The sequence below is a fragment of the Orcinus orca genome, chromosome X (assembly GCF_937001465.1).
Source record: "Orcinus orca chromosome X, mOrcOrc1.1, whole genome shotgun sequence".
In the NCBI taxonomy this organism is placed as follows: domain Eukaryota; kingdom Metazoa; phylum Chordata; class Mammalia; order Artiodactyla; family Delphinidae; genus Orcinus; species Orcinus orca.
The window spans coordinates 59,438,464-59,464,896 of NC_064580.1; the positions used below are offsets into that span (position 1 = coordinate 59,438,464).

A 26,433-nucleotide genomic window follows, 5' to 3' on the forward strand; every position below is an offset into this window, starting at 1 on the left:
CTGTCACAGAAGACCTGAGTATCTGGAAGTTGTAACCCTCAACACAGCTTTCCCTGATTTGCTGCAGAGGCACGTGGCTAATTATAGAAAGGAAGACTAGAAGGGAAGGGGACTCCAGCAAAGGAAACCCTGTTCCGGGAATTGGAAGGTTTCACGCTTTAGATGAAATTCAAGCATGTGATGTGCATTACTGCCATCGTGGCTTATCACTTGCTGCTCCTGCTTCTGAGATTGAGACTCCGTTGTCATATTCTTTAGCAATAGGAAAGGTGAAGACTGGATTTAATTGCTGTTCAGATTATAAATACTCAATTGATGTGAACATCTTTTTTGCAGTGTAGTCTTAAAAGTCAATCATTAATCGTCAAGTCTTTTGCCTCTTAAGTGGTTTATTACATGAGTTGTATCTTTTCATTGTGGGGATTTTCTTTTGGGCAAGGTGAGGGGGTCACAGGGCATGGGGCTAGTAAGCATTTTACTGTTTACTGTATTTGTCTTTTTATAAAGTGTCCCCCAAAATGTGATTAGAAGGCTGACAAGCCTATATTTGAAGGTTTAATTGTGTACGTTATATAATCTAAGTACTTACTGTATTTGAACTTCCTGTTTATTCCTGGAGATGAAAATGAAAATCTCCCATCATTTCCAATTCTTGGATAACATCAAGTCATTGAAATTTATCTAAGGCCTATCATGATATGATCAGACATCCATTGCATGCAGTTGTTTTATTCCAGAGTAAAATACTGAAATTGTGCTTCTTAATTAAACTGTTCATTTCTGAGACAATTTGGATAGAAATAAATGTGTGAATGTTAATGCATATATGTAAATTAGAAATACTTTTTTAGATTCATGGGCTTTTATTAAAAATAAAGAATTTCTAGGGATTTACTTAGGTCATAAGATGGCTAAATAATAATGTGACAATAATATTACTACAAATAATAGCTAACATTTATTGGGCACTTACTGTGTGCCAGACACTACTCTATTTTTTTAAGAATTTTTTGTAACAGCTTTATTGGGATATACTTTACCATAAAATTCACCCTTTTAAAGTAATATACAATTCAGTGATTTTTCAGTATATTCACATAATTGTGCAACTATCACCACTGTCTCATTTTAGAACATTCCCATCACTTCACAAAGAAACCCCAAAGCCATTAGCAGTCATCCTCTTTTTCCCTTTTCCCCAGCCCCTGGCAACCATCAGTCTGCTTTCTGTCTCTGTGGATTTGGCCAGGCACTATTCTTAAGTGCTTTTTATGCATCTCCTCCAATCTTCAACATAAAGTGGTACAATCCTCATTTCACTGGTAGAAAATTGAGGCACAGAAAGGTTAAGTAAATTGTCCAAGGTTACACAGTGAATTGATATTTAAAATAGGAAAACACATTAGCTGAGATCATAGTAGGACACAGTTTTGAATTGCATTGTTATACGTATGAAATGAATACACCTCCTCCCCAGGGTATGTTCCCTGTTACTAGCCATTACAACGTACAGCTCACTGGAGGTCAATAACTCGTTTTTTTCTGAGTACTAGAATACTATATTAGCATCTGAGAAAGACACAGCGGTTATACATTGGGAAGAGTTAGGTTTGCTGCCCTCACTCCTCCTTGAGCCCCTTTTCTTTCCCCTCCTCCCACCACCAGACACATACACCCCTCCCCTTTTTCTCAAAGTCTTAAGAATCAAGCAGCTTCTGCCTCTTTCGTTTTAATTCTCCCAGTGGGATGGTTAACACATCAAAATTTAACGTGTCTATTCAGGTGTTTATAGTCATGGGATGCCACTGGTCACATGTAGTACCAGCTATGTTCCTAAGACCTCAGAGAGCAGTAGTGTGAAAATAGAATGCCTTTCTATTTGGGTTAAACTAGGTGGGGTAAAGAAATAACACAGTAAATAAAGGCTTTGCCTTAATGAAGTCAGTGTTCCAGCCTGGTAGGAAGTGGCTACACGCTGCTCTTGTTCACTCTGTTCTCTTTTAGAGCCTTTGTATTCTGCACCATCTCTGCTGGTAATTTCTTGGTCCTCTTCGATGCTCTGTTTTAATCCTGATTTTTCCTATAAATAAAGAACCTGTGAAAAGAATAAATCTGTAAAATGATTTGTGAATATTAAATGTGCAAATAAAAAACACTGGAAAAGGAGAATTTGCACGTGCCTGTTCTTGTGCTGAAAGGCATGGGGATATTTCCTGCATACTGTTTTCAGATATATTGTCATCAGAAAATATTGAATGCTGTGTAGGATTGCACAGGTAGCAAGTTAGGAAGTCACATTTACTGAGCAAATATTTACCAGATGCTATAATAGCCGTTTTATGAACAGTACTGCTCCCAGTGAATTTAAGGTTCTTGCCTTGTCGCAAAAGAATTCGGAGACAAGCAGGGAGTTAAGAAAGTAAAGTGAGGATTTATTTAAGCAAGAATACGCTCTCAGAGGGAGAGCAGACAAATGGGTGAGGAGCTGCTGCCCTGGGTTTCTCTGGCAAGCCGGTTATGAGGGGCATACAAATAAAGGGGCAGAGTATTCACTGGGGAAGGAGGGGTTTGGGGGTCGTATTCCCTGATTTTCATCCCAGCTCTATCTTCCTGAGGGGAGGAGGGATTTCTCTTCTTATTTGGCTTAGATCAGAAGTATCATGGTGTCAGTGCATGATGGGTACTTCTCATCTGTAAGGCTAATTTTATTGTAATGAGAGCATAATGAGCAACAGGTCACATTCGGACATAGGAGATTCCTGTCTTTCCCCACCTTTCTTTGTCTGCTTCCAGGACACTTATCACCCAAAACGTGTGGTTTACTGTCAGTCTGGAGGTTCCTGCTTTCTTAACATCTTTCTTGGGGTATAATTGCTCCACATTGGTGTGTTAGTTTCTGCTGTACAACAGAGTGAATCAGCTATACATATACATATATCCGCATATCTCCTCCCTCTTGCGTCTCCCTCCCACCCTCCCTATCCCACCCCTCTAGGTGGTCAAAAAGCACCGAGCTGATCTCCCTCTGCTATGCGGCTGCTTCCCACTAGCTAGCTATTTTACACTTGGTAGTATTTATAAGTCCATGCCACTCTCTCACTTCGTCCCAGCTTACCCTTCCCCCTCCCCGTGTCCTCAAGTCCATTCTCTACGTCTGCGTCTTTATTCCTGTCCTGCCCCTAGATTCTTCGGAACTATTTTTTTTTGATTCCATATATATGTGTTAGCATACGGTATTTGTTTTTCTCTTTCTGACATACTTCACTCTGTATGACAGACTCTAGGTCCATCCATCTCACTACAGACAACTCAATTTTGTTTCTTTTTATGGCTGAGTAATCCATTGTATATATGTGCCACATCTTCTTTATCCATTCATCTGTTGATGAACACTTTGATTGCTTCCATGTCCTGGCTATTGTAAATAGTGCTGCAATGAACATTGTGGTACATGACTCTTTTTGAGTTATGGTTTTCTCAGGGTATATGCCCAGTAGTGGGATTGCTGGGTCATATGGTATTTCTATTTTTAGTTTTTTAAGGAACCTCCATACTGTTCTCCATAATGGCTGTATCAATTTACATTCCCACCAACAGTGCAAGAGGGTACCCTTTTCTCCACACCCTCTCCAGCATTTGTTTGTAGATTTTTTGATGGTAGCCATTCTGAGTGGTGTGAGGTGATACCTCATTGTAGTTTTGATTTGCATTTCTCTAATGATTAGTGATGTTGAGCATTCTTTCATGTGTTTGTTGGCAATCTGTATATCTTCTTTGGAGAAATGTCTATGTAGGTCTTTGCCCATTTTGGGATTGGGTTGTTTGTTTTTTTAATATTGAGCTGCATGAGCTGCTTGTAAATTTTGGAGTTTAATCCTTTGTCAGTTGCTTCATTTGCAAATATTTTCTTCCATTCTGAGGGTTGTCTTTTGGTCTTGTTTATGGTTTCCTTTGCTGTGCAAAAGCTTTTAAGTTTCATTAAGTCCCATTTGTTTAATTTTATTTTTATTTCCACTTCTCTAGGAGGTGGGTCAAAAAGGATCTTGCTGTGATTTATGTCATAGAGTGTTCTGCCTATGTTTTCCTCTAAGAGTTTGATAGTGTCTGGCCTTACATTTAGGTCTTTAATCCATTTTGAGTTTATTTTTGTGTATGATGTTAGGGAGTATTCTAATTTCATTCTTTTCCATGTAGCTGTCCAGTTTTCCCAGCACCAATTATTGAAGAGGCTGTCTTTTCGCCATTGTATATTCTTGTGGTGTCTGCCCATGGACCCTCACTGTTTACAAGATGTGTGATTTCCTGCCATCAGGCCCCTGCCTCCATTTCTCTGCTCATATCTAGCTACTGCCTGCTGTAACATTCCCCTCTCAAGGAGTCTGGGACCCTTAAAATCTTTTAAGAGGCAGAGGGACCAACGGTCCATCTTATGTAACTGCTTCAAGCTGAGCATGGGTGTTGTCCCTACCTGTGGGTCCAGATCTCCTTACTATCTGTCAGAGATAGGGGTCTTGGGATTGTTGACAGAGGTGGAGAGTGGGGAGTAGAAGGAGGCAACAACTTTGTCCAGCAGGTGTTGATGGTCCCCTTTGTCAGGTGGGATGGGTTGGAATCCCTGGCGTAGCATCATTTGAAGCTGGAGTTGTTGCATTCTTGGGTCTGTGATGTTTCTTTGTCCTTTTTGAATAAAAGCTTCAGGTCCTGTAGAGGCTTGATCATCCATCTGGATTTGTTGCAGGAATGGGGACCCCTTCCAGGGCCTGAGAGTGGGCTCGTCTAACACTCGGAAGTGAATTGTCCAAGGAGACACTGTGCTGACAAAGCAGGAGACTTTATTGGGAAGGGGCACTTGGGTGGAGACCAGGAAGGTAAGGGAACCCAGGAGGACTGCTCTTCCACGTGGCTCACAGTCTCAGGTTTTATGATGGTGGGGTTAGTTTTCAGGTTGTCTCTGGCCAGTCATTCTGACTCAGGGTCCTTCCTGGTGGCGCACACATCAGTCAGCAAAGCTGAATTCCAGCGAGGAGGATTCTGGGAGGTTGGTAGGACATATGGACTGGTGTCTCCTTTTGACGTTTCCCGAATTTTTCCTGTTGGTGGTGGCTTGTTAGTTCCATGTTCCTTACCAGGACCTCCTGTCATAAAATAACTCATGCAAATGGTTATTGTAGTGCTGGCCAGGGTGGGCGGTTTCAGTCAGTGTTTCCTCTAACAACTCCCACCTGAGACTTCATACTCAAGATACTTCTTGGGAATCCGGGCGGAGGTCTGTTTCTTTTGTAACTACTTCCTGCTGAGAGTGGGCATAGTCCTGCCTAGTAGAGTAGAAGTCTCTCTCCACCTGATCTAAATCGAGGTATTCTGTGCCTGAAACCAGCATTCACCCTTGTAGTAACAATTTAGCTTGAAACTGTTGGACCCTGTTGGAGATGAACCTTGTAAGCAGTTGAAACAGACAGGGGCCAAACAAGAGGCCTAACAGGATGGTCATCACCAGGCCCAGAAGAGGAAGGCAAAATTTGGGATGTGGACTGCAGGGTGTGTGACTTTCTTCTGATTGGTTTGTGGCATGGTAACTGGGTGGTGCTCCAGGAATCTTGTGCTCAGCCTGAAGTTACCATCCTCCACCTGAGTGGCAGCCCCAGTTCTGCAGAAGGACTCAAAGATATTGTTATGCATATTCCTTGAGGAGGAACCAGGACCCTGCCCCAAGGCTGCACCACCATTTGACTGCTCCTCCCGTTTCTGCATCCCTTCCCTTCCCTGATTAGAAACTGTTTGAATCTGCCCTTTGGAACTCAGGGAAGGTCTAGGAGGCTGAATGAAGTCTATATCCTACAAACAGGAAACAGGGGGCACAGAAAGGGTTTGTACTCTGGAGCCCCACAAAGTCCTGCTCAGTTTTAATTCAGGGAACTGGGCAACAACGGCTCTGGCATCTTCCTGTTAAAATGAGGCATAGTGCTGCCTCAGTTTGGAGAATAGACACTGAATTGGAAATATTTCTGAGTTCCAAGTCCTGGATCTTAGTCTCGTATGATTAAAATCTCAATCCCTTGGTCTGCCATTTTGGTGTAACAGACCAAATTAAAAGTAGTTGGAGGAGTGACAACTGGAATTTTAATAGACAAAATAAATCTCATTTCTTTTCAGGAGAATAAGCCTGAAACCCAGTCTGGACCTGGCGCTTTGGGGAGCCTTGTAGCCAGGTGACCAGTTGTCTAGTTTTATCTAAGTAGGTTTTAACTTTTAATGTGGTATTTATACATAGATAGCAAGTGCTATTGGTCATCATACATGTTTATTCTTTTTGTTAATGTATGATCTAAAACAATTTCATTATCTAAAAATGTAATAGTTACAAGAGGACACCTTTAAAAAGTAAGGTTGCAGTTGACAGCTGCCAGCACACATTGTTTTGAGATTGGCTGGTGTCATCCAAGTCTGACACAGCTCAGAAAACTCAAGTTCTTAGCAATACAAGGACTTGACTTGTCTGAAATCACACCCATAGTGTCACCTGGTTATTTCCTTGGATGTCTGAACCACAGCTACTCCATTTTGACTTTCAGTTGCATTTCTCTCCTTAATGGCCAAAGCAGATGTCACTGTTAATGATTTTAGTGCTTTTTTAGATATGAGAAGATGCAAGAACTTGGGGTCATAAAAGCTTCTCCTGAAAGTATCTAACTATCTGAAGACCTGTTCTGCCAGTTCTTCCCAGAGCACAGAGTGCCTCATTCCTGATCTCCTCCCTGAGCTCCTTTCAGGGGGTGTTGAAGGTCAGTGGCTGCCATGCCCATTGACCTAATCCTTGCAGAGGCAGATGGCAAGTGTCAATTTTCAGTTGGCAGGGCCCCTTCAGGTTCATAAATTTGATCATGGTTTGGGGGGCATTTCATGACCATTTCATCCCATGGTGCCAGGAATGCTCATTCCCAGGTCTGGCAAAGATTTCACTGCTGGGTCACTCAATGCGCTATTCCTGGACTAAGCCTTATTCACAGTAGCCAAAAGTCTCTGGACCACCTGTCTTACTATTCTCTTACGGTCCAGGAAAATATTTGCTGTTGTTGCTTCTTCCCGTATCTAGAGTTACATCATTACCATCATTGATCTTACATGAAACTATATATCATCATTTTATCAGAGGCTCAGTCACACATTTGGTAATGTAAGAAACAACAATTTTGTAAAACAGGCAATATAAAAAACAATATAGCTAGCAGATTAGTAAGGTCATAAGTAAGAATATATGTCAAGAACTTCCATTAGGTGCAACCCAGTATATCCCAGGTCATCTGACTTACTCTGTTCTGTACCGATCCTTATCGTTAAGGGAAATTATATATTGGCATTGTCCATAAGGCACCCAGCCCAGTTTCCTAGTGTTACTAGGCTGGTTATCTCTAGTATGGATTTAAATGTCCCCAGTATAGAGGAGCCTTTAATTAAAGGCTTAAATTTAAATTACTTAAATTACCATAGCCTGGTGTTAACTACATAAATCCATCCCATAATTGTGGGAGGTATTATTCCTTGGCTGAAATTTTGGTTGTTGCTCTGATTGAGCCTGAGTAATAGAGGAAAATTCATATTTATGGCCAGAGTCGGAGCAGGTATTATTAATTGGCTAGGTGAGGGGATCCCACCTAGTAATATCACTAGTGGCCTAAACAGGACTATAATTTCTTTCTTCTAGAATACATTTTCTAAGAGCCAACCAATTAGAGCCATCAAGTGGAGAAATACACCAAGGTAACACAGAAGTACTAGACACAGGTAATTGGCCACAAACCCAACAATTGGATTGATTTTTTAAAACAAGCATAGGATCATGCCCATGATGGGAAAATATTTGATTCATATGCAAGGGTCCAAGAAGTCAAGAAAACATTATAAATGATCATATGAGTCAGGTCCAAGATCTTGGGCAAGCTGTCTACTTCTGCTGTTGTCTTCTTCTCATCCAGGTATGAGTGTAGTTTCTCCTTTGTTTGAGCATTGTTTTAAGGTGATTTTGAGGTCAGCCACCCTCTCCATAGGCCAGTCCAGTGCAGGGGCCCTTTGTGAGTGGAAATTAATCCAAGAGTCAATTCCCGGGGGACCTTGAAGATGGCGGAAGAGTAAGACGCGGAGATCACCTTCCTCCCCACAGATACACCAGAAATACATCTACACGTGGAACAACTCCTACAGAACACCTACTGAACGCTGGCAGAAAACCTCAGACCTCCCAAAAGGCAAGAAACTCCCCACGTACCTGGGTAGGGCAAAAGAAAAAACAGAGACAAAAGAATAGGGACGGCACCTGCACCAGTGGGAGGGAGCTGTGAAGGAGGAAAAGTTTCCACACACTAGGAAGCCCCTTCGCGGGCGAAGACTGCGGGAGGCGGAGGGGGGAGCTTCGGAGCCACGGAGGAGTGCACAGCAACGGGTGCGGAGGGCAAAGTGGGGAGATTCCCGCACAGACGATCGGTGCCGACCGGCACTCACCAGCCCGAGAGGCTTGTCTGCTCACCCGCCGGGGCGGGCGGGGCTGCGAGCTGAGGCTCGGGTTTCGGTTTTGGACGGAGCGTAGGGAGAGGACTGGGGTTGGCGGCTTGAACATAGCCTGAAGGGGTTAGTGCACCACGGCTAGCCGGGAGGGAGTCCGGGGAAAAGTCTGCACCTGCCGAAGAGACAAGAGACTTTTTCTTCCCTCTTTGTTTCCTGGTGCACGAGGAGAGGGGTTTAAGAGCACTGCTTAAAGGAACTCCAGAGACGGGCATGAGCTGCGGCTAAAAGCGCGAACCCCAGAGACGGGCGGGAGCCGCGGCTAAAAGCACGGACCCCAGAGACGGGCGGGAGACGCTAAAGCTGCTGCTGCTGCCACCAAGGGGCCTGTGTGCGAGCACAGGTCACTCTCCACAACCCTCTTCCGCGGAGCCTGTGCAGCCCGCCACTGACAGGTTCCCGGGATCCAGGGACAACTTCCCCGGGAGAATGCATGGCGGGCCTCAGGCTGGTGCAACGTCACGCTGGCCTCTGCCGCCGCAGGCTTGCCCCGCACTCCGTGCCCCTCCCTCCCCCCTGGCCTGAGTGCGCCAGAGCCCCCGAATCAACGGATCCTTTAACCCCGTCCTGTCTGAGCAAAAAACAGACGCCCTCAGGCGACCTACACGTAGAGGCAGGGCCAGATCCAAAGCTGAGCCCCTGTGAGCTGTGAGAACAAAGAAGAGAAAGGGAAATCTCTCCCAGCAGTCTCAGAAGCAGCGGATTAGAGCTCCACAATCAACTTGATGTACCTGCATCTGTAAAATACATGAATAGACAACACATCATCCCAAATTGAGAAGGTGGGCTTCGAGAGCAAGAGCTATGATTTTTTTCCCTTTTCCTCTTTTTGTGAATGTGTATGTGTATGCTTCTGTGTGAGATCTTGTCTGTATAGTCTTGCTTCCACCATTTGTCCTAGGGTTCTATCCGTCCATGTTTTTTTTAAAAATTTTTTTCTTAATAATTAATTTTAATTTTAATAACTTTATTATGCTTTACCTTCATTCTTTCTTTCTTTCTTTCTTTCCTTCCTTCCTTCCCTCCTTTAGACAACGAATCATCCCAAATTGAGGAGGTGGTCTCTGAGAGCAAGATTTATGATTTTTCCCCCTTTACCTCTTTTTGTGAGGGTGTATGTGTATGCTTCTGTGTAAGCATACACATAGCTTTGCTTCCAACGTTTGTCCTAAGGTTCTATCCATCCCTTTTTTTTTCTAAATAAGTATTTTTTAAATTCAATAACTTTATTATACTTTATTTTATTTTTACTGTATCTTCCTTCTTTCTGTCTTTTTTCCTTCTTTCCCTCCTTCCTTCCTTCCTCCCTCCCTCCCTCCCTCCTTTCTTTCCTTCTTGCCTTCTTTCATTCTTTGCTTCTTTCTTTCTTTCTTCCTTCCTTCCTTCCTTCCCTCCTTTCCTTCTTTCTTTCCTCATACTTCTACTAATTCCCTCTACTTTTTCTCCCTTTTATTCTGAGCCGTGTGGATGAAAGGCTCTTGGTGCTCCAGCCAGGAGTCAGGGCTCTGCCTCTGAGGTAGGAGAGCCAACTTCAGGACACTGGTCAACAAGAGACCTCCCAGCTCCACATAATATCAAACGGCGAAAATCTCCCAGAGACCTCCATCTTAACACCAGCACCCAGCTTCACTCAACGACCAGCAAGCTATAGTGCAGGACAACCTATGCCAAACAACTAGCAAAACAGGAACACAACCCCACCCATTAGCAGAGAGGCTGCCTAAAATCATAATAAGTCCACAGACATCCCAAAACACACCACCAGACGTGAACCTGCCCACTAGAGACACAAGATCCAGCCTCATCCACCAGAACACAGGCACTAGTCCCCTCCACCAGGAAGCCTACACAACCCACTGAACCAACCTTAGCCACTGGAGACAGACATCAAAAACAGCGGGAACTACGAACCTGCTGCCTGCAAAAAGGAGACCCCAAACGCAGTAAGATAAGCAAAATGAGAAGACAGAAAAACACACAGCAGATAAAGGAGCAAGATAAAAATGCACCAGACCTAACAAATGAAGAGGAAATAGGCAGTCTACCTTAAACGGAATTCAGTATAATGGTAGTAAGGATGATTCAAAATCTTGGAAATAGAATGGACAAAATGCAAGAAACAGTTAACAAGGACCTAGAAGAAATAAAGATGAAACAAGCAACGATGAACAACACAATAAATGAAATTAAATGTACTCTAGATGGGATCAATAGCAGAATAACTGAGGCAGAAGAACGGATAAGTGACCTGGAAGGTAAAATAGTGGAAATAACTACTGCAGAGCAGAATAAAGAAAAAAGAATGAAAAGAACTGAGGACAGTCTCAGAGACCTCTGGGACAACATTAAACACACCAACATTCGAATTATAGGGGTTCCAGAAGAAGAAGAGAAAAAGAAAGGGACTGAGAAAATATTTGAAGTGATTATAGTTGAAAACTCCCCTAATAAGGGAAAGGAAATAGTTAATCAAGTCCAGGAAGCACAGAGAGTCCCATACAGGATAAATCCAAGGAGAAATACGCCAAGACACATATTAATCAAGCTGTCCAAAATTAAATACAAAGGAAGCATATTAAAAGCAGCAAGGGAAAAACAACAAATAACACACAAGGGAATCACCATAAGGTTAACAGCTGATCTCTCAGCAGAAACCCTACAAGCCAGAAAGGAATGGCAGGACATACTGAAAGTGATGAAGGAGAAAAACCTGCAACCAAGATTACTCTACCCAGCAAGGATCTCATTCAGATTTGATGGAGAAATTAAAACCTTTACAGACAAGCAAAAGCTGAGAGAGTTCAGCACCACCAAACCAGCTTTACAACAAATGCTAAAGGAACTTCTCTAGGTAAGAAACACAAGAGAAGGAAAAGACCTATAATAACGAACCCAAAACAATTTAGAAAATGGGAATAGGAACATACATATCGATAATTACCTTAAATGTAAATGGATTAAATGCTCCCACCAAAAGACACAGATTAGCTGAATGGATACAAAAACAAGACCCTTATATATGCTGTCTACAAAAGACCCACTTCAGACCTAGAGACGCATACAGACTGAAAGTAAGGGGGTGGAAAAAGATATTCCATGCAAATGGAAACCAAAAGAAAGCTGAAGTAGCAATTCTCATATCAGACAAAATAGACTTTAAAATAAGGACTATTAAAAGAGACAAAGAAGGACACTACATAATGATCAAGAGATCGATCCAAGAAGAAGATATAACAATTATAAATATTTATGTACCCAACATAGGAGCACCTCAATACATAAGGCAAATACTAACAGCCATAAAAGGGGAAATCAACAGTAACACATTAATAGTAGGTGACTTTAACACCCCACTTTCACCCATGGACAGAGCATCCAAAATGAAAATAAATAAGGAAACAAAAGCTTTAAATGATACATTAAACAAGATGGACTTAATTGATATTTATACAACACTCCATCCAAAAACAAGAGAATACACATTTTTCTCAAGTGCTCATGGAACATGCTCCAGAATAGATCATATCTTGGGTCACAAATCAAGCCTTGGTAAATTTAAGAAAATTGAAATTGTATCAAGTATCTTTTCTGACCACAACGCCATGAGACTAGATATCAATTACAGGAAAAGATCTGTAAAAAATACAAACACATGGAGGCTAAACAATACACTACTTAATAATGAAGTGATCACTGAAGAAATCAAAGAGGAAATAACAAAAATACCTAGAAACAAATGACAATGGAGACACAACAACCCAAAACCTATGGGATGCAGCAAAAGCAGTTCTAAGGGAGAAGTTTATAGCAATACAAGCCCACCTTAAGAAGCAGGAAACATCTCCAATAAACAACCTAACCTTGTAATTAGAGAAAGAAGAACAAAAAAAACCCCAAAGCTAGCAGAAGGAACGAAATCATAAATATCAGATCAGAAATAAATGAAAAAGAAATGAAGGAAACAATAGCAAAGATCAATAAAACTAAAAGCTGGTTCTTTGAGAAGATAAACAAAATAGATAAAGCACTAGCCAGACTCATCAAGAAAAAAAGGGAGAAGACTCAAATCAATAGAATTAGGAATGAAAAAGGAGAAGTAACAACTGACACTGCAGAAATAAAAAAGATCCTGAGAGATTACTACAAGCAACTCTATGCCAATAAAATGGACAATCTGGAAGAAATGGACAAATTCTTAGAAATGCACAACCTGCCAAGACTGAATCAGGAAGAAATTGAAAATATGAACAGACCAAACACAAGCACTGAAATTGAAACTGTGATTAAAAATCTTCCAACAAACAAAAGCCCAGGAACAGATGGCTTCACAGGCGAATTCTATCAAACATTTAGAGAAGAGCTAACACCTACCCTTCTAAACTGTTCCAAAATAAAGCAGAGGGAGGAACACTCCAAAATTCATTCTACGAGGCCACCATCACCATGATACCAAAACCAGAAAAGGATGTCACAAAGAAAGAAAACTACAGGCCAATATCACTGATAAACCTAGATGCAAATATCCTCAACAAAATACTAGCAAACAGAATCCAACAGCACATTGAAAGGATCATACAGCATGATCAAGTGGGATTTATTCCGGGAATGCAAGGATTCTTCAATATACACAAATCTATCAATGTGATCAAGCATATTAACAAATTGAAGGAGAAAAAGCATATGATCATCTCAATAGATGCAGAGAAAGCTTGCGACAAAATTCAACACCCATTTATGATAAAAAACCCTGCAGAAAATAGGCATAGAGGGAACTTTCCTCAACATAATAAAGGCCATATATGACAAACCCACAGCCAACATCATCCTCAATGGTGAAAAACTGAAAGCATTTTCACTAAGATCAGGAACAAGACAAGGTTGCCCACTCTCACCACTCTTATTCAATATAGTTTTTGAAGTTTTAGCCATGGCAATCAGAGAAGAAAAGGAAATAAAAGGAATCCAAATCAGAAAAGAAGAAGTAAAACTGTCACTGCTTGCAGATGATATGATACTATACATAGAGAATCCTAAAGATGCTACGAGAAAACTACTAGAGCTAATCAATGAATTTGGTAAAGATGCAGGATACAAAATTAATGCACAGAAATCTCTGACATTCCTAAACACTAATGATGAAAAAGCTGAAAGTGAAATCAAGAAAACACTCCCATTTACCATTACAACAAAAAGAATAAAATATCTAGGAATAAATCTACCTAAGGAGACAAAAGACCTGTATGCAGAAAATTATAAGACACTGATGAAAGAAATTAAAGATGATACAAATAGATGGAGAGATATACCATGTTCTTGGATTGGAAGAATCAACATTGTGAAAATGACTCTATTACCCAAAGCAATCTACAGATTCAATGCAATCCCTATGAAAATACCACTGGCTTTTTTCACAGAACTAGAACAAAAAATTTCACAGTTTGTACGGAAACACAAAAGACCCCGAATAGCCAAAGCAATCTTGAGAATGGAAAATGGAGCTTGAGGAATCAGGCTCCCTGATTTCAGACTATACTACAAAGTACAGTAATCAAGACAGTATTATACTGGCACAAAAACAGAAAGATAGATCAATGGAACAGGATAGAAAGCCCAGAGATAAACCCATGCATGTATGGTCACCTTATCTTTGATAAAGGAGGCAGGAATGTACAGTGGAGAAAGGACAGCCTCTTTAATAAGTGGTGCTGGGAAAACTGGACAGGTACATGTAAAAGTATGAGATTAGATCACTCCCTAACACCATACACAAAAATAAGCTCAAAATGGATTAAAGACCTAAATGTAAAGCCATAAATTATCAAACTCGTAGAGGAAAACATAGGCAGAACACTCTGTGACATAAATCACAGCAAGATCCTTTTTGACCCACCTCCTAGAGAAATGGAAATAAAAACAAAAATAAACAAATGGGACCAATGAAACTTCCAAACTTTTGCACAGCAAAGGAAACCATAAACAAGACCAAAAGACATCCCTCAGAATGATAGAAAATATTAGCAAATGAAGCAACTGACAAAGGATTAATGTCCAAAATTTACAAGCAGCTCATGCAGCTCAATAACAAAAATACAAACAACCCAATCCAAAAATGGGCAGAAGGCCTAAATAGACATTTCTCCAAAGAAGATATACAGATTACCCAAAAAACCCATGAAAGAATGCTCAATATCATTAATCGTTAGAGAAATTAAAATCAAAACTTCAAGAAGATATCATCTCACACCGCTCAGAATGGCCATCATCAAAAAATCTAGAAAAAAAAATGCTGGAGAGGGTGTGGAGAAAAGGGAACATTCTTGCACTGCTGGTGGGAATGTGAAATGGTACAGTCACTATGGAGAACAGTATGGAGTATTCCTTAAATAACTACAAATAGAACTACCACATGACCCAGCAATCTCACTACTGGGCATATAACCTGAGAAAACCATAATTCAAAAAAGTCATGTACCAAAATATTCATTACAGCTCTATTTACAATAGCCTGGAGTTGGAAACCACCTAAGTGTCCATCATCAGATGAATGGATAAAGAAGATGTGGCACATATATACAATGGAATATTACTCAGCCATAACAAGAAACGAAATTGTGATATTTGTAATGAAGTGGATAGACCTAGCGTCTGTCATACAGAGTGAAGTAAGTCAGAAAGAGAAAGACAAATACTGTATGCTAACAAATATATATGGAATTTAAGAAAAAAACTGTCATGATTAACTTAGGGGTAAGACTGGAATAAAGACTCAGACCTACGAGGAAATGGACTTGAGGATATGGTGGGGGGAAGGGTAAGCTGTGACAAAGCGAGAGTGAGGCATGGACATATATAAACTACCAAACGTAAGGTAGATAGCTAGTGGGAATCAGCCGCGTAGCACAGGGAGATCAGCTTGGTGCTTTGTGACCGCCTGGAGGGGTGGGATAGGGAGGATGGGAGGAAGGGAGACGTAAGAGGGAAGAGATATGGGAACATAAGTTTATGTATAACTGATTCACTTTGTTATAAAGCAGAAACTAACACACCATTGTAAAGCAATTATACTCCAATAAAGATGTAAAAAAAGAAAGTGTGTTCTTCCTATGTTTTCCTCTAAGTGCTTTATAGTGTCTCTAATAAATTTTTAGTTTATTTTTGTGTATTGTGTTAGGGAGTGTTCTAATTTCATTCTTTTCCGTGTAGCTGTCCAGTTTTCCCAGCACCACTTATTGAAGCGAGTGTTTTCTCCCGTGTATATCCTTGCCTCCTTTGTCATAGATTATTTGACCATAGGTGCGTGGGTTTATCTATGGGCTTTCTATCTTGTTCCATTGATTTATATTTCTGTTATTGTGCCATTACCATACTGTCTTGATTACTGTAGGTTTGTAGTATTGTCTGAAGTCAGGGAGTCTGATTCCTCCTGCTCCGTTTTTTTTCCCTCAAGACTGCTTTGACTATTTTGGGGTCTTTTTTGTCTCCATACAAATTTTAAGATTTTTTGTTCTACTAATGTAAAAAAATGCCATTGATAATTTGATAAAGATTGCATTGAATCTGTAGATTGCTTTGGGTAGTATAGTCATTTTCACAATGTTGATTCTTCCAATCCAAGAACATGGTATATCTCTCCATCTATTTGTATTATCTTTAATTTCTTTCATCAGTGTCCTTTAATTTTCTGCATACAGGTCTTTTGTCTCCTTAGGTAGGTTTATTCCTAGATATTTTTATTCTTTGTGTTGCAGTGGTAAATGGGAGTGTTTCATTAATTTCTCTTTCAGATTTTTCATCATTAGTGTATAGGAATGCTAGAGATTTCTGTACATTAACTTTATATCCTGCAACTTTACCAAATTCACTGATTAGCTCTACTAGCTTTCTCGTGGCATCTTTAGGATTATCTACATATAGTATCATGTCCTCTACAAACAGTGACAGTTTTACTTCTTCTTTTGCAATTTGGGTTCCTTTTGTTTCTTTTTTCTTTTTTTTGACATATTTATTGGAATATAATTGTTTTACCATGGTGTGTTAGTTTCCGCTTTCTAACAAAGTGATTCAGTTATACATATGTTCCCATATCTCTTCCCTCTTGCGTCTCCCTCCCTCCCACCGTCCCTATCCCACCCCTCCAGGCAGTCACAAAGCACGGAGCTGATCTCCTTGTGCTATGCGGCTGTTTCTCACTAGCTATCTACTTTACGTTTGGTAGTGTATATATGTTCATGCCTCTTGCTCACTTGGTCACAGCTTACCCTTCCCCCCCGTATCCTCAAGTCCATTCTCCAGTAGGTCTGTGTCTTTATTCCCATCTTGCATCTAGGTTATTCATGACCATTTTTTTTTTTAGATTCCATATATATGTGTTAGCATATGGTATTTGTTTTTTTCTTTCTGACTTACTTCACTCTGTATAACAGCCTCTAGTTCGATCCACCTCACTACAAATAACTCAATTTCGTTTCATTTTATGGCTGAGTAATATTCCATTGTATATATGAGAGTCATCTTCTTTACCCATTCATCTGTTGATGGACACTTATGTTGCTTCCATGTCCTGGCTATTGTAAATAGAGCTGCAGTGAATATTTTGGTACATGACTCTTCTTGAATTATGCTTTTCTCAGGGTATATGACCAGTAGTGGGATTCCTAGGTCGTATGGTAGTTCTATTCATAGTTTTTTAGGGAACCTCCATACTGTTCTCCATAGTGGCTGTATCAGTTTACATTCCCACCAACAGTGCAAGTGGGTTCCCTTTTCTCCACACTCTCTCCAGCATTAATTGTTTCTAGAATTTTGGATGATGTCCATTCTGAGCAGTGTGAGATGATATCTCATTGTAGTTTTGATTTACATTTCTCTAATGATTAATGATATTGAGCATTCTTTCATGGGTATTTTGGCAGTCTGTATATATTCTTTGCAGAAATGTTTGTGTAGGTCTTCTGCCCATTGTTGGATTGGGTTGTTTGTTTTCTTTCATATTCAGCTGCATGAGCTGCTTGTAAATTTTGGAGATATTACTACATTGTCAGTTGCTTCATTTGCAAATATTTTCTCCCATTCTGAGGGTTGTCTTTTGGTTGTAAATTTTGGAGATATTACTACATTGTCAGTTGCTTCATTTGCAAATATTTTCTCCCATTCTGAGGGTTGTCTTTTGGTCTTGTTTATGGTTTCTCTTGCTGTACAAAAGCTTTTAAGTTTCATTAGGTCCCATTTGTTTATTTTTGTTTTTATTTCCATTCCTCTAGGAGGTGGTTCAAAAAGGATCTTGCTGTGATTTATGTCATAGAGTGTTCTGCCTATGTTTCCCTCTAACAAGTTGATAGTGGCCTTACATTTAGGTCTTTAATTCCTTTTGAGTTTATTTTTGTGTATGGTGTTAGGGAGTGTGCTAATTTCATACTTTTACATGTACCTGTCCAGTTTTCCCAGCACCACTTATTGAAGAGGCTGTGTTTTCTCCACTGTATATTGTTGCCTCCTTTATCAGAGATAAGGTGACCATATGTGTGTGGGTTTATCTCTGAGCTTGCTATCCTGTTCCATTGATCTATATATTTGTTTTTGTGCCAGTAGCATACTGCCTTGATTACTGTAGCTTTGTAGGATAGTCTGAAGTCAGGGAGCCTCATTCCTCCAGCTCCGTTTTTCTTTGTCAAGATGGCTTTGGCTATTCGGCGTCTTTTGTGTTTCCTTACAAATTGTGAAATCTTTTGTTCTAATTCTCTTAAAAATGCCAGTGGTAGTTTGATAGGGATTGCATTGAATCTGTAGATTGTTTTGGGTAGCAGAGTCATTTTCACAATGTTGGTTCTTCCAATCCAAGAATAGTGTGTATCTCTCCATTTGTTTGTGTCATCTTTAATTTCTTTCATCAGTGTTATAATTTTCTGCATACAGGTCTTTTGTCTCCTTAGTTAGGTTTATTCCTAGATATTTTATTCTTTTTGTTGCAATGGTAAATGGGAATGTTTTCTTAATTTCTGTTTCAGATTTTTCATCATTAATGTATAGGAATGTGAGAGATTTCTCTGCATTAGTGTTGTATCCTGCTACTTTACCAAATTCATTGATTAGGTCTAGTAGTTTTCTGGTAGCATCTTTAGGATTATCTCTTTATTGAAACCTGTCATGTGCAGTGACAGCTGTACTTCTCCTTTTCCAATTTGGATTCCTTTTTTTTCTTTTTCTTCTCTGATTGCTGTTGCTAAAACTTTGAAAACTATGTTGAATAATAATGGTGAGAGTGGGCAACCTTGTCTTGTTCCTGATTTAGTGGGAATGGTTTCAGTTTTTCACCATTGAGGACAATGTTGGCTGTGGGATTGTCATATATGGCCTTTATTATGTTGACGAAAGTTGCCTCTATGCCTACATTCTGGATGCTTTTTATCATAAAAGGGTGTTAAATTTTGTCACAAGCTTTCTCTGCATCTATTGAGATGATCATATGGTTTTTCACCTTTAAGTTTTAATATGGTGTATCAAATTGATTGCTTTGTGTATATTGAAGAATCCTTGCATTCCTGGGATAAACCTCACTTTATCATGTTTTATGATCTTTTTAATGTGCTGTTGGATTCTGTTTGCTAGTAGTTTGTTGAGCATATTTGCATCTATGTTCATCAGTGATATTGGCCTGTAGTTTTTTTCTTTGTGACATCTTTGTCTGGTTTTGGTATCAGGTTGATGGTGGCCACATAGAATGAATTTGACAGTGTTCCTCCCTCTGCTATATTTTGGAAGAGTTTGAGAAGGATAGGTGTTAGCTCTTCTCTAAATGTTTGATAGAATTTGCCTGTGAAGCCATTTGGTCCTGGGCTTTTGTTTGTTTGAAGATTTTTAATCACAGTTTCAATTTCAGTGCTTGTGATTGGTCTGTTCATATTTTCTATTTCTTCCTGGTTCAGTCTCAGAAGGTTGTGCTTTCCAAGATTTGTCCATTTCTTCCCAGTTGTCCATTTCATTGGCTTAGATTTGCTTGTGGTAATCTCTCATGATCCTTTGTATTTCTGCAGTGTCAGTTGTTACTTCTCCCTTTTCATTTCTAATTCTATTGATTTGAGTCTTCTCCTTTTTTTTCTTGATGAGTATAGCTAAAGGTTTATCAATTTTGTTTATCTTCTCAAAGAACCAGCTTTTAGTTTTATTGATCTTTGCTATCGTTTCTTTCACTTCTTTTTCATTTCTTCCTGATCTGATCTTTATGATTTCTTTCCTTCTGCTAACTTTGGGTTTTTTTTGTTCTTCTTTCTCTAATTGCTTTAGGTGCAAGGTTAGGTTTTTTATTTGAGATGTTTCTTGTTTTTTAATGTAGGCTTGTATTGCTTTAAACTTCCCTCTTAGAATTGCTTTTGCTGCATCCCATAGGTTTTGGAGCATCGTGTTTTCATTGTCATTTGTTTCTAGGTATTTTTTGATTTCCTCTTTGATTTCTTCAGTCGTCTCTTGGTTATTAAGTAATGTATTGTTTAGCTGCGATGGGTTTGTATGTTTTAAGTTTTTTTTCCTGTAATTGATATCTACTCTCAATGCTTCGTGGTTGGAAAACCTACTTGATACAATTTCAAATTTCTTAAATATACCAAGGCATGATTTGTGACCCAAGATATGATCTATCCTGGAGAATGTTCCATGAGCACTTGAGAAGAAAGTGTATTCTGTTGTTTTTGGATGGAATGTCCGATAAATATCAATTAAGTCCATCTTGTTTAATGTATCATTTAAAGCCTGTGTTTCCTTATTTATTTTCATTTTGGATGATCTGTCCATTGGTGAAAGTGGGGTGTTATAGTCCCCAACTTTGATTGTGTTACTGTCAATTTCCCCTTTTATGGCTGTTAGTATTTGCCTTTTGTATTGAGGTTCTCCTATGTTGGGTGCATAAATATTTGCAATTGTTATATCTTCTTCTTTGATCTATCCCTTGATCATTATGTAGTGTCCTTCTTTGTCTCTTGCAATAGTCTTTATTTTAAAGTCTGTTTTGTCTGATCTGAGAATTGCTACTCCAGCATTCTTTTGATTTCCATTTGCATGGAATATCTTTTTCAATCCCCTCACTTTCAGTGTGTATGTGTCCCTAGGTCTGAAGTGGGTCTCTTCTAGACAGCATATATACGGGTCTTCTTTTTGTATCCATTCATCCAGTCTATGTCTTTTGGTTGGAGCATTTAATCCATTTACTTTTAATGTAATTATTGATATGTATGTCTCTATTACCATTTTCTTAATTGTTTTTTATTTGTTATTGTAGGTCTTTTCTTTCTCTTGTGTTTCCTGCCTAGAGAAATTTCTTCAGTATTTGTTGTTAAGTTGCTTTGGTGTTGCCGAATTCTCTTAGCTTTTGCTTGTCTGTAATGTTTTAATTTCTCCATCAAATGTGAATGATATCCTTGCACTGTAGCGCAATCTTGATTGTAGATTTTTCTCCTTCATCACTTTCAATATGTCCTTTCACTCCCTTCTGGCTTGCAGAGTTTCTGCTGAAAGATCAGAAGTTAACCTCATGGGGATTCCCTTGTGTGTTTTTTGTTGTTTTACCCTTGCTGCTTTTAATATTTTTTCTTTGTATTTAATTTTTGATAGCTTGATTAATTTGTGTCTTGGCATCTTTCTCCTTGGATTTGTCCTGTATGGGACTCTCTGTGCTTCCTGCACTTGACTAATTATTTCCTTTCCCATATTAGGGAAGTTTTCAACTATAATCTCTTCAAATATTTTTTCAGTCCCTTTCTTTTTCTTCTGGGACCCCTATAATTCGAATGTTTGTGTATTTAATGTTGTCCCAGTGGTCTGTGAGACTGTCCTCAATTCTTTTTATTCTTTTTTTCTTTATTCTGCTCTGCAGTAGTTATTTCCACTATTTTATCTTCCATGTCACTTATCCGTTCTTCTGCCTCAGTTATTCTGCTATTGACCCCTTCTAGAGAATTTTTAATTTCATTTATTGTGTTGTTCATCACTGTTTGTTTGCTCTTTAGCTCTTCTAGGTCCTTGTTAATCATTTCTTGTATTTTCTCTATTCTATTTCCAAGATTTTGGATCATCTTTACTATCATTACTCTGAATTCTTTTTCAGGTAGACTATTTCCTTTTCATCTGTTAGGTCTGGTGGGCTTTTTCCTCGCTCCTTCACCTGCTGTGTATTTCTCTGTCTTCTCATTTTGCTTAACTCTACCGTGTTTGGGGTCTCCTTTCTGCAGGCTTCAGGTTCTTCGTTGCCATTGTTTTTGGTGTCTGTTCCTGGTGGCTAAGGGTGGTTCAGTGTGTTTTGTAGGCTTCCTGGTGGAGGGATCTTGTGCCTGTGTTCTGGTGAATGAGGCTGGATCTTGTCTTTCTGTTGGGAGATCCACCTCTGGTGGTGTGTTTTGGGATGTCTGTGGACTTATTATGATTTAGGCAGCCTCTCTGCTAATGGATGGGTTGTGTTCCTGTCTTTCTAGTTGTTTGGCATAGGGTGTCCAGCACTGTAGCTTGCTGGTCATTGAGTGAAGCTGGGTGTTGTTGTTGAGATGGAGATCTCTGGGAGATTTTTGCCGTTTGATATTATGTGGAGCTGGGAGTTCCCTTGTGGACCAGTGTCCTGAAGTTGGCTCTCCCACCTCAGAGGTACAGCCTTGAAGCCTGCCTGGAGCACCAAGAGCCCTTCTTCCTCATGGCTCGGAATAAAATTGAGAAAAAATAGAAAGAAAGAAAGAAAGAAGGAAGAAAAAATAAAAGAAAATAAATAAAAGAAAATAAATTTATTAAAATAAAAAATAATTAAGAAAAAAATTTAAATTAAAACAACAACAACAAAACAACGGACAGACAGAACCCTAGGACAAATGGTAAAAGCAAAGCTATACAGATAAAATCACACACAGAAGCATATACATACTCACAGAAAGAGAAAAAGGGAAAAAATATATGTATATATACTTCTGCTCCCAAAATCCACCTCCTGAATTTGGGATGATTTGTTGTCTATTCAGGCATTCCGCAGATGCAGGGTACATCAAGTTGATTGTGGAGATTTAATCCGCTGCTCCTGAGGCTGCTGGGAGAAATTTCCCTTTCTCTTCTTTGTTCACACAACTCCTGGGTTTTAGCTTTGGATTTGGACCCGCCTCTGCATGTAGGTTGCCGGAGGACGTCTGTTCTTCACTCAGACAGGACGGGGTTAAAGGAGCAGCTGATTCAGGGGCTCTGGCTCTCTCGGGCCTGGGGGAGGGAGGAGTACGGAGTGTGGGGTGAGCCTGTGGCCGCAGAGGCCACCATAACGTTGCACCAGCCTGCTGTGCACCGTGTGTTTTCCCAGGGAATTTGTCCCTGGATCACGGGACTCTGGCAGTGGCGGGCTGCACAGGCTCCCAGGAAAGGAGGTGTGGATAGTGACCTGTGCTTGCCCACAGGCTTCTTGGTGGTGGCAGTAGCAGCCTTAGTGTCTCATGCCTGTCTCTGTGGTCCACTCTGATAGCCGTGGCTCGCACCTGTCTCTGGAACTCCTTAAAGCGGCACTGTTAATCTCCTCTCCTTGGGCACCAGGAAACAAAGAGGAAAGAAAAATTCTCTTGCCTCTTCGGCACATGCAGACTTTTGCCCAGGCACCCTCCTGGCTCCCGGCTATTTGTGGCGCACTTGCTCCCTTCAGGCTGTGTTCACGCAGCCAATGCCAGTCCTGTCCCTGGGATCCGACCTCCGAAGCTGGAGCCTCAGGTCTCAGCACCCGCCCGCCCCGGCGGGTGAGCAGACAAGCCTCTTGGGCTAGTGATTGCTGGTCGGCTCTGATCATCTGTGCGGGAGTCTCTCTGCTTTGCCCTCTGCACCCCTTTTGCTGTGCTTTCCTCCGTGGCCCTGAAGCCCCCCCCTCCACCACCAACAGTCTCCACCCGCGAAGTGCTTCCTAGTGTGTGGAAACCTTCACCCCTTCCCAGCTCCCTCCCAGAGGGGAAGGCCCCATCCCTATTCTTTTGTCTCTGTTATTTCTTTTTTCTTTTGTCCTACGTGGGGAGTACGTGTGGAGTTTCTTGCCTTTTGGGAGGTCTGAGGTCTTCTGCCAGTGTTCAGTAGGTGTTCTGTAGGAGCTGTTCCACATGTAGATGTTTTTCTGATGTATTTGTGGAGAGGTAGGTGATCTCCGTGTCTTACTCTTCTGCCATCTTGAAGCTCCTCCCCCCTTTTCTTTCTTTTTCTTCTCTGATTGCCATGGCTAGGACTTCCAAATCTATGTTGAATAAGAGTGGTGAGAGTGGACATCCTTGTCTTCTTCTTGGTCTTAGAGGAATGTTTCAGTTTTTCATCAATGAGAATGATGTTTGACGTGGGTTTGTCATATATGGCCTTTATTATGTTGAGGTAGGTTCCCTCTATCCCCACTTTCTGGAGAATTTTTTAATTATAAATGGGTGTTGAATTTTGTCAAAAGCTTTTTCTGCATGTATTGAGATGATCATATGGGTTTTATTGTTCAGTTTGTTAATGCGGTGTATCACATTGATTGATTTGTGTATATTGAAGAATACCTGCATCCCTGGGATAAATCCCACTTGATCATGGTGTATGATCCTTTTAATGTGTTGTTGGATTCTGTTTGCTAGTATTTTGTTGTGGATTTTTGCAACTATATTCATCAGTGATGTTGGTCTGTAATTTTCTTTTTTTGTAGTATCTTTGTCTGGTTTTGGTATCAGGGTGATTGTGAGGTCATAGAATGAGTTTGGGAGTTTTCCTTCCCCTGCAATTTTTTTGAAGAGTTTGAGAAGGATGGGTGTTAGCTCTTCTCTAAATGTTTGATAGAATTGACCGGTGAAGCCATCTGGTCCTGGATTTTTGTTTGTTGGAAGATTTTTTTTTTTGCGGTACGTGGGTCTCTCACTCTTGTGGCCTCTCCCGTTGCAGAGCACAGGCTCCGGACGCGCAGGCTCAGTGGCCATGGGTCATGGGCCCAGCTGCTCCGCAGCATGTGGGATCTTCCCGGACCGGGGCATGAACCCGTGTCCCCTGCATCGGCAGGCGGACTCTCAACCACTGCACCACCAGGGAAGCCCTGTTGGAAGATTTTAAATCACATTTCAATTTCAGTACTTGTGATTGGTCTGTTCATATTTTCTATTTCTTCCTGGTTCAGACTTCGGAGGTTATACCTTTCTCAGAACTTGTCCGTTTCTTCCAGGTTGTCCATTTTATTGGCATAGAGTTGCTTGTAGTAGTCTATTAGGATGCTTTGTATCTCTGTGGTGTCTGTTGTAACTTCTCCATTTTCATTTCTAATTTTATTTATTTGGGTCCTCTCCCTCTTTTTCTTGACGAGTCTGGCTAATGGTTTATCAATTTTGTTTATCTTCTCAAAGAACCAGCTTTTAATTTTATTGATCTTTGCTATTGTTTTCTTTGTTTCTATTTCATTTATTCCTGCTCTGATCTTTATGATTTCTTTCCTTCTACTAACTTTGGATTTTGTTTGTTCTTCTTCCTCTAGCTCCTTTAGGTGTTAGGTTAGATTGTTTATTTGAGATTTTTCTTGGTTCTTGAGGTAGGCTTTTATTGCTATATATTTCCCTCTTAGAACTGCTTTTGCTCCATCTCACAGGTTTTGGATCATCGTGTTTTCATTGTCATTTGTCTCTAGGTATTTTTTGATTTCCTCTTTGGTTTCTTCAGTGATCTCTTGGTTATTTAGTAACGTATTGTTTAGCATCCATGTGTTTGTGTGTTGTTTTTTTCCCCTTTTAATTGATTTCTAATCTCATAGCGTTGTGGTCAGAAAAGATTCTTGATATGAATTCAATTTTCTTAAATTTACTGAGGCTTGATTTGTGACCCAAGATGTTATCTATCCTGGAGAATGTTCCATGCACACTTGAGAAGAAAGTGTATTCTGCTGTTTTTGGATGGAATGTCCTATAAATATCAATTAAATCTATCTGGTCTATTGTATCATTTAAAGCTCATGTTTCCTTATTAATTTTCTGTTTGGATGATCTGTCCGTTGGTGTAAATGAGTTGTTAAAGTGTCCCACTATTATTGTATTGCTGTTGATTTCTTCTTTTATAGCTGTTAGCAGTTGCCTTATGTATTGAGGTGCTCCTATGGGTTCAAACTTTTTAAAATAGCGATTCCTAAAAATGAAGACAGATAAAATGGATGTGAAGCAATAACTTTTAAAAAGAAGAGAATTTCTCAGAAATGAAGAAATACATGAATAATATTTAAATTGAAAGGTATTGTCAATTCAGAATAAATTGAATGAAAAAAAGATCAACATTTATCTCAGAAAGCAAACTACAAGTCTAGATGATTTTGAATTTTTTCAAACATTTCAGAAAGAAATAACACCAATATTACACAAACTCTTTCAGAGAATAGGGGAGGGAGGAACAACTCTTTAATTGTTTTATGAGATTGCATAACCCTAATACCAAAATCAGGTAAAATTATTGCAAGAAAATTAGATGTGTATCTCACTCATGATCATAGATGCAAAAATACTTAAAGTACTAGCAAATCAGCAGGGCAGGTTTTCACCTTCACCTGGTTTTGCCATCAGTGTGCACAATTTCAGAGCCAGAGGAGGTGGCCTTGAGCAATGGCCCATGCTACCCTCCAAGTGTTACTTTTGCCATTTTCCATGTCCTTATGACAGCCACGGGCATTGGTGCTAGCGTTTGTACTGCCAGTTCAGACACCGGGAAATGTGGTGGGAACTGAGTGAGGCAGGTGGCTGCAGCAGCTTGGAGGTGCTTGGGGTGCAGAGGAGCCATGTTGAATTCATGGGCACAACTATGGAAGAATTGGAAAGTATCAATGAAGAAATGGAGTCAATCAAGACTGAAGTTGAAGAAAAGCAGAAGAGGCTCTCCAGGTTTACTTTAGCACTTGAA

The 26,433-nt window shown here is 40.1% G+C and overlaps 1 protein-coding gene across 6 annotated transcripts in view; it reads left to right on the top strand.

The window, feature by feature from the left end:
• Positions 1-26,433, top strand: part of YIPF6 (Yip1 domain family member 6) — an 89,294-nt gene that overhangs the window by 32,392 nt on the left and 30,469 nt on the right. The window contains exon 7 of one of the 6 annotated variants that reach the window (XM_033439134.2): positions 10-12,856. The exons of the other annotated variants lie outside the window; for them this stretch is intronic. Within the exon in view, the coding sequence (XP_033295025.1) occupies positions 10-35 (26 nt within the window). The 3' untranslated portion in view covers positions 36-12,856. Of the gene's footprint in view, positions 1-9; positions 12,857-26,433 lie in introns of those variants that run through there. 6 annotated transcript variants of the gene reach the window in all.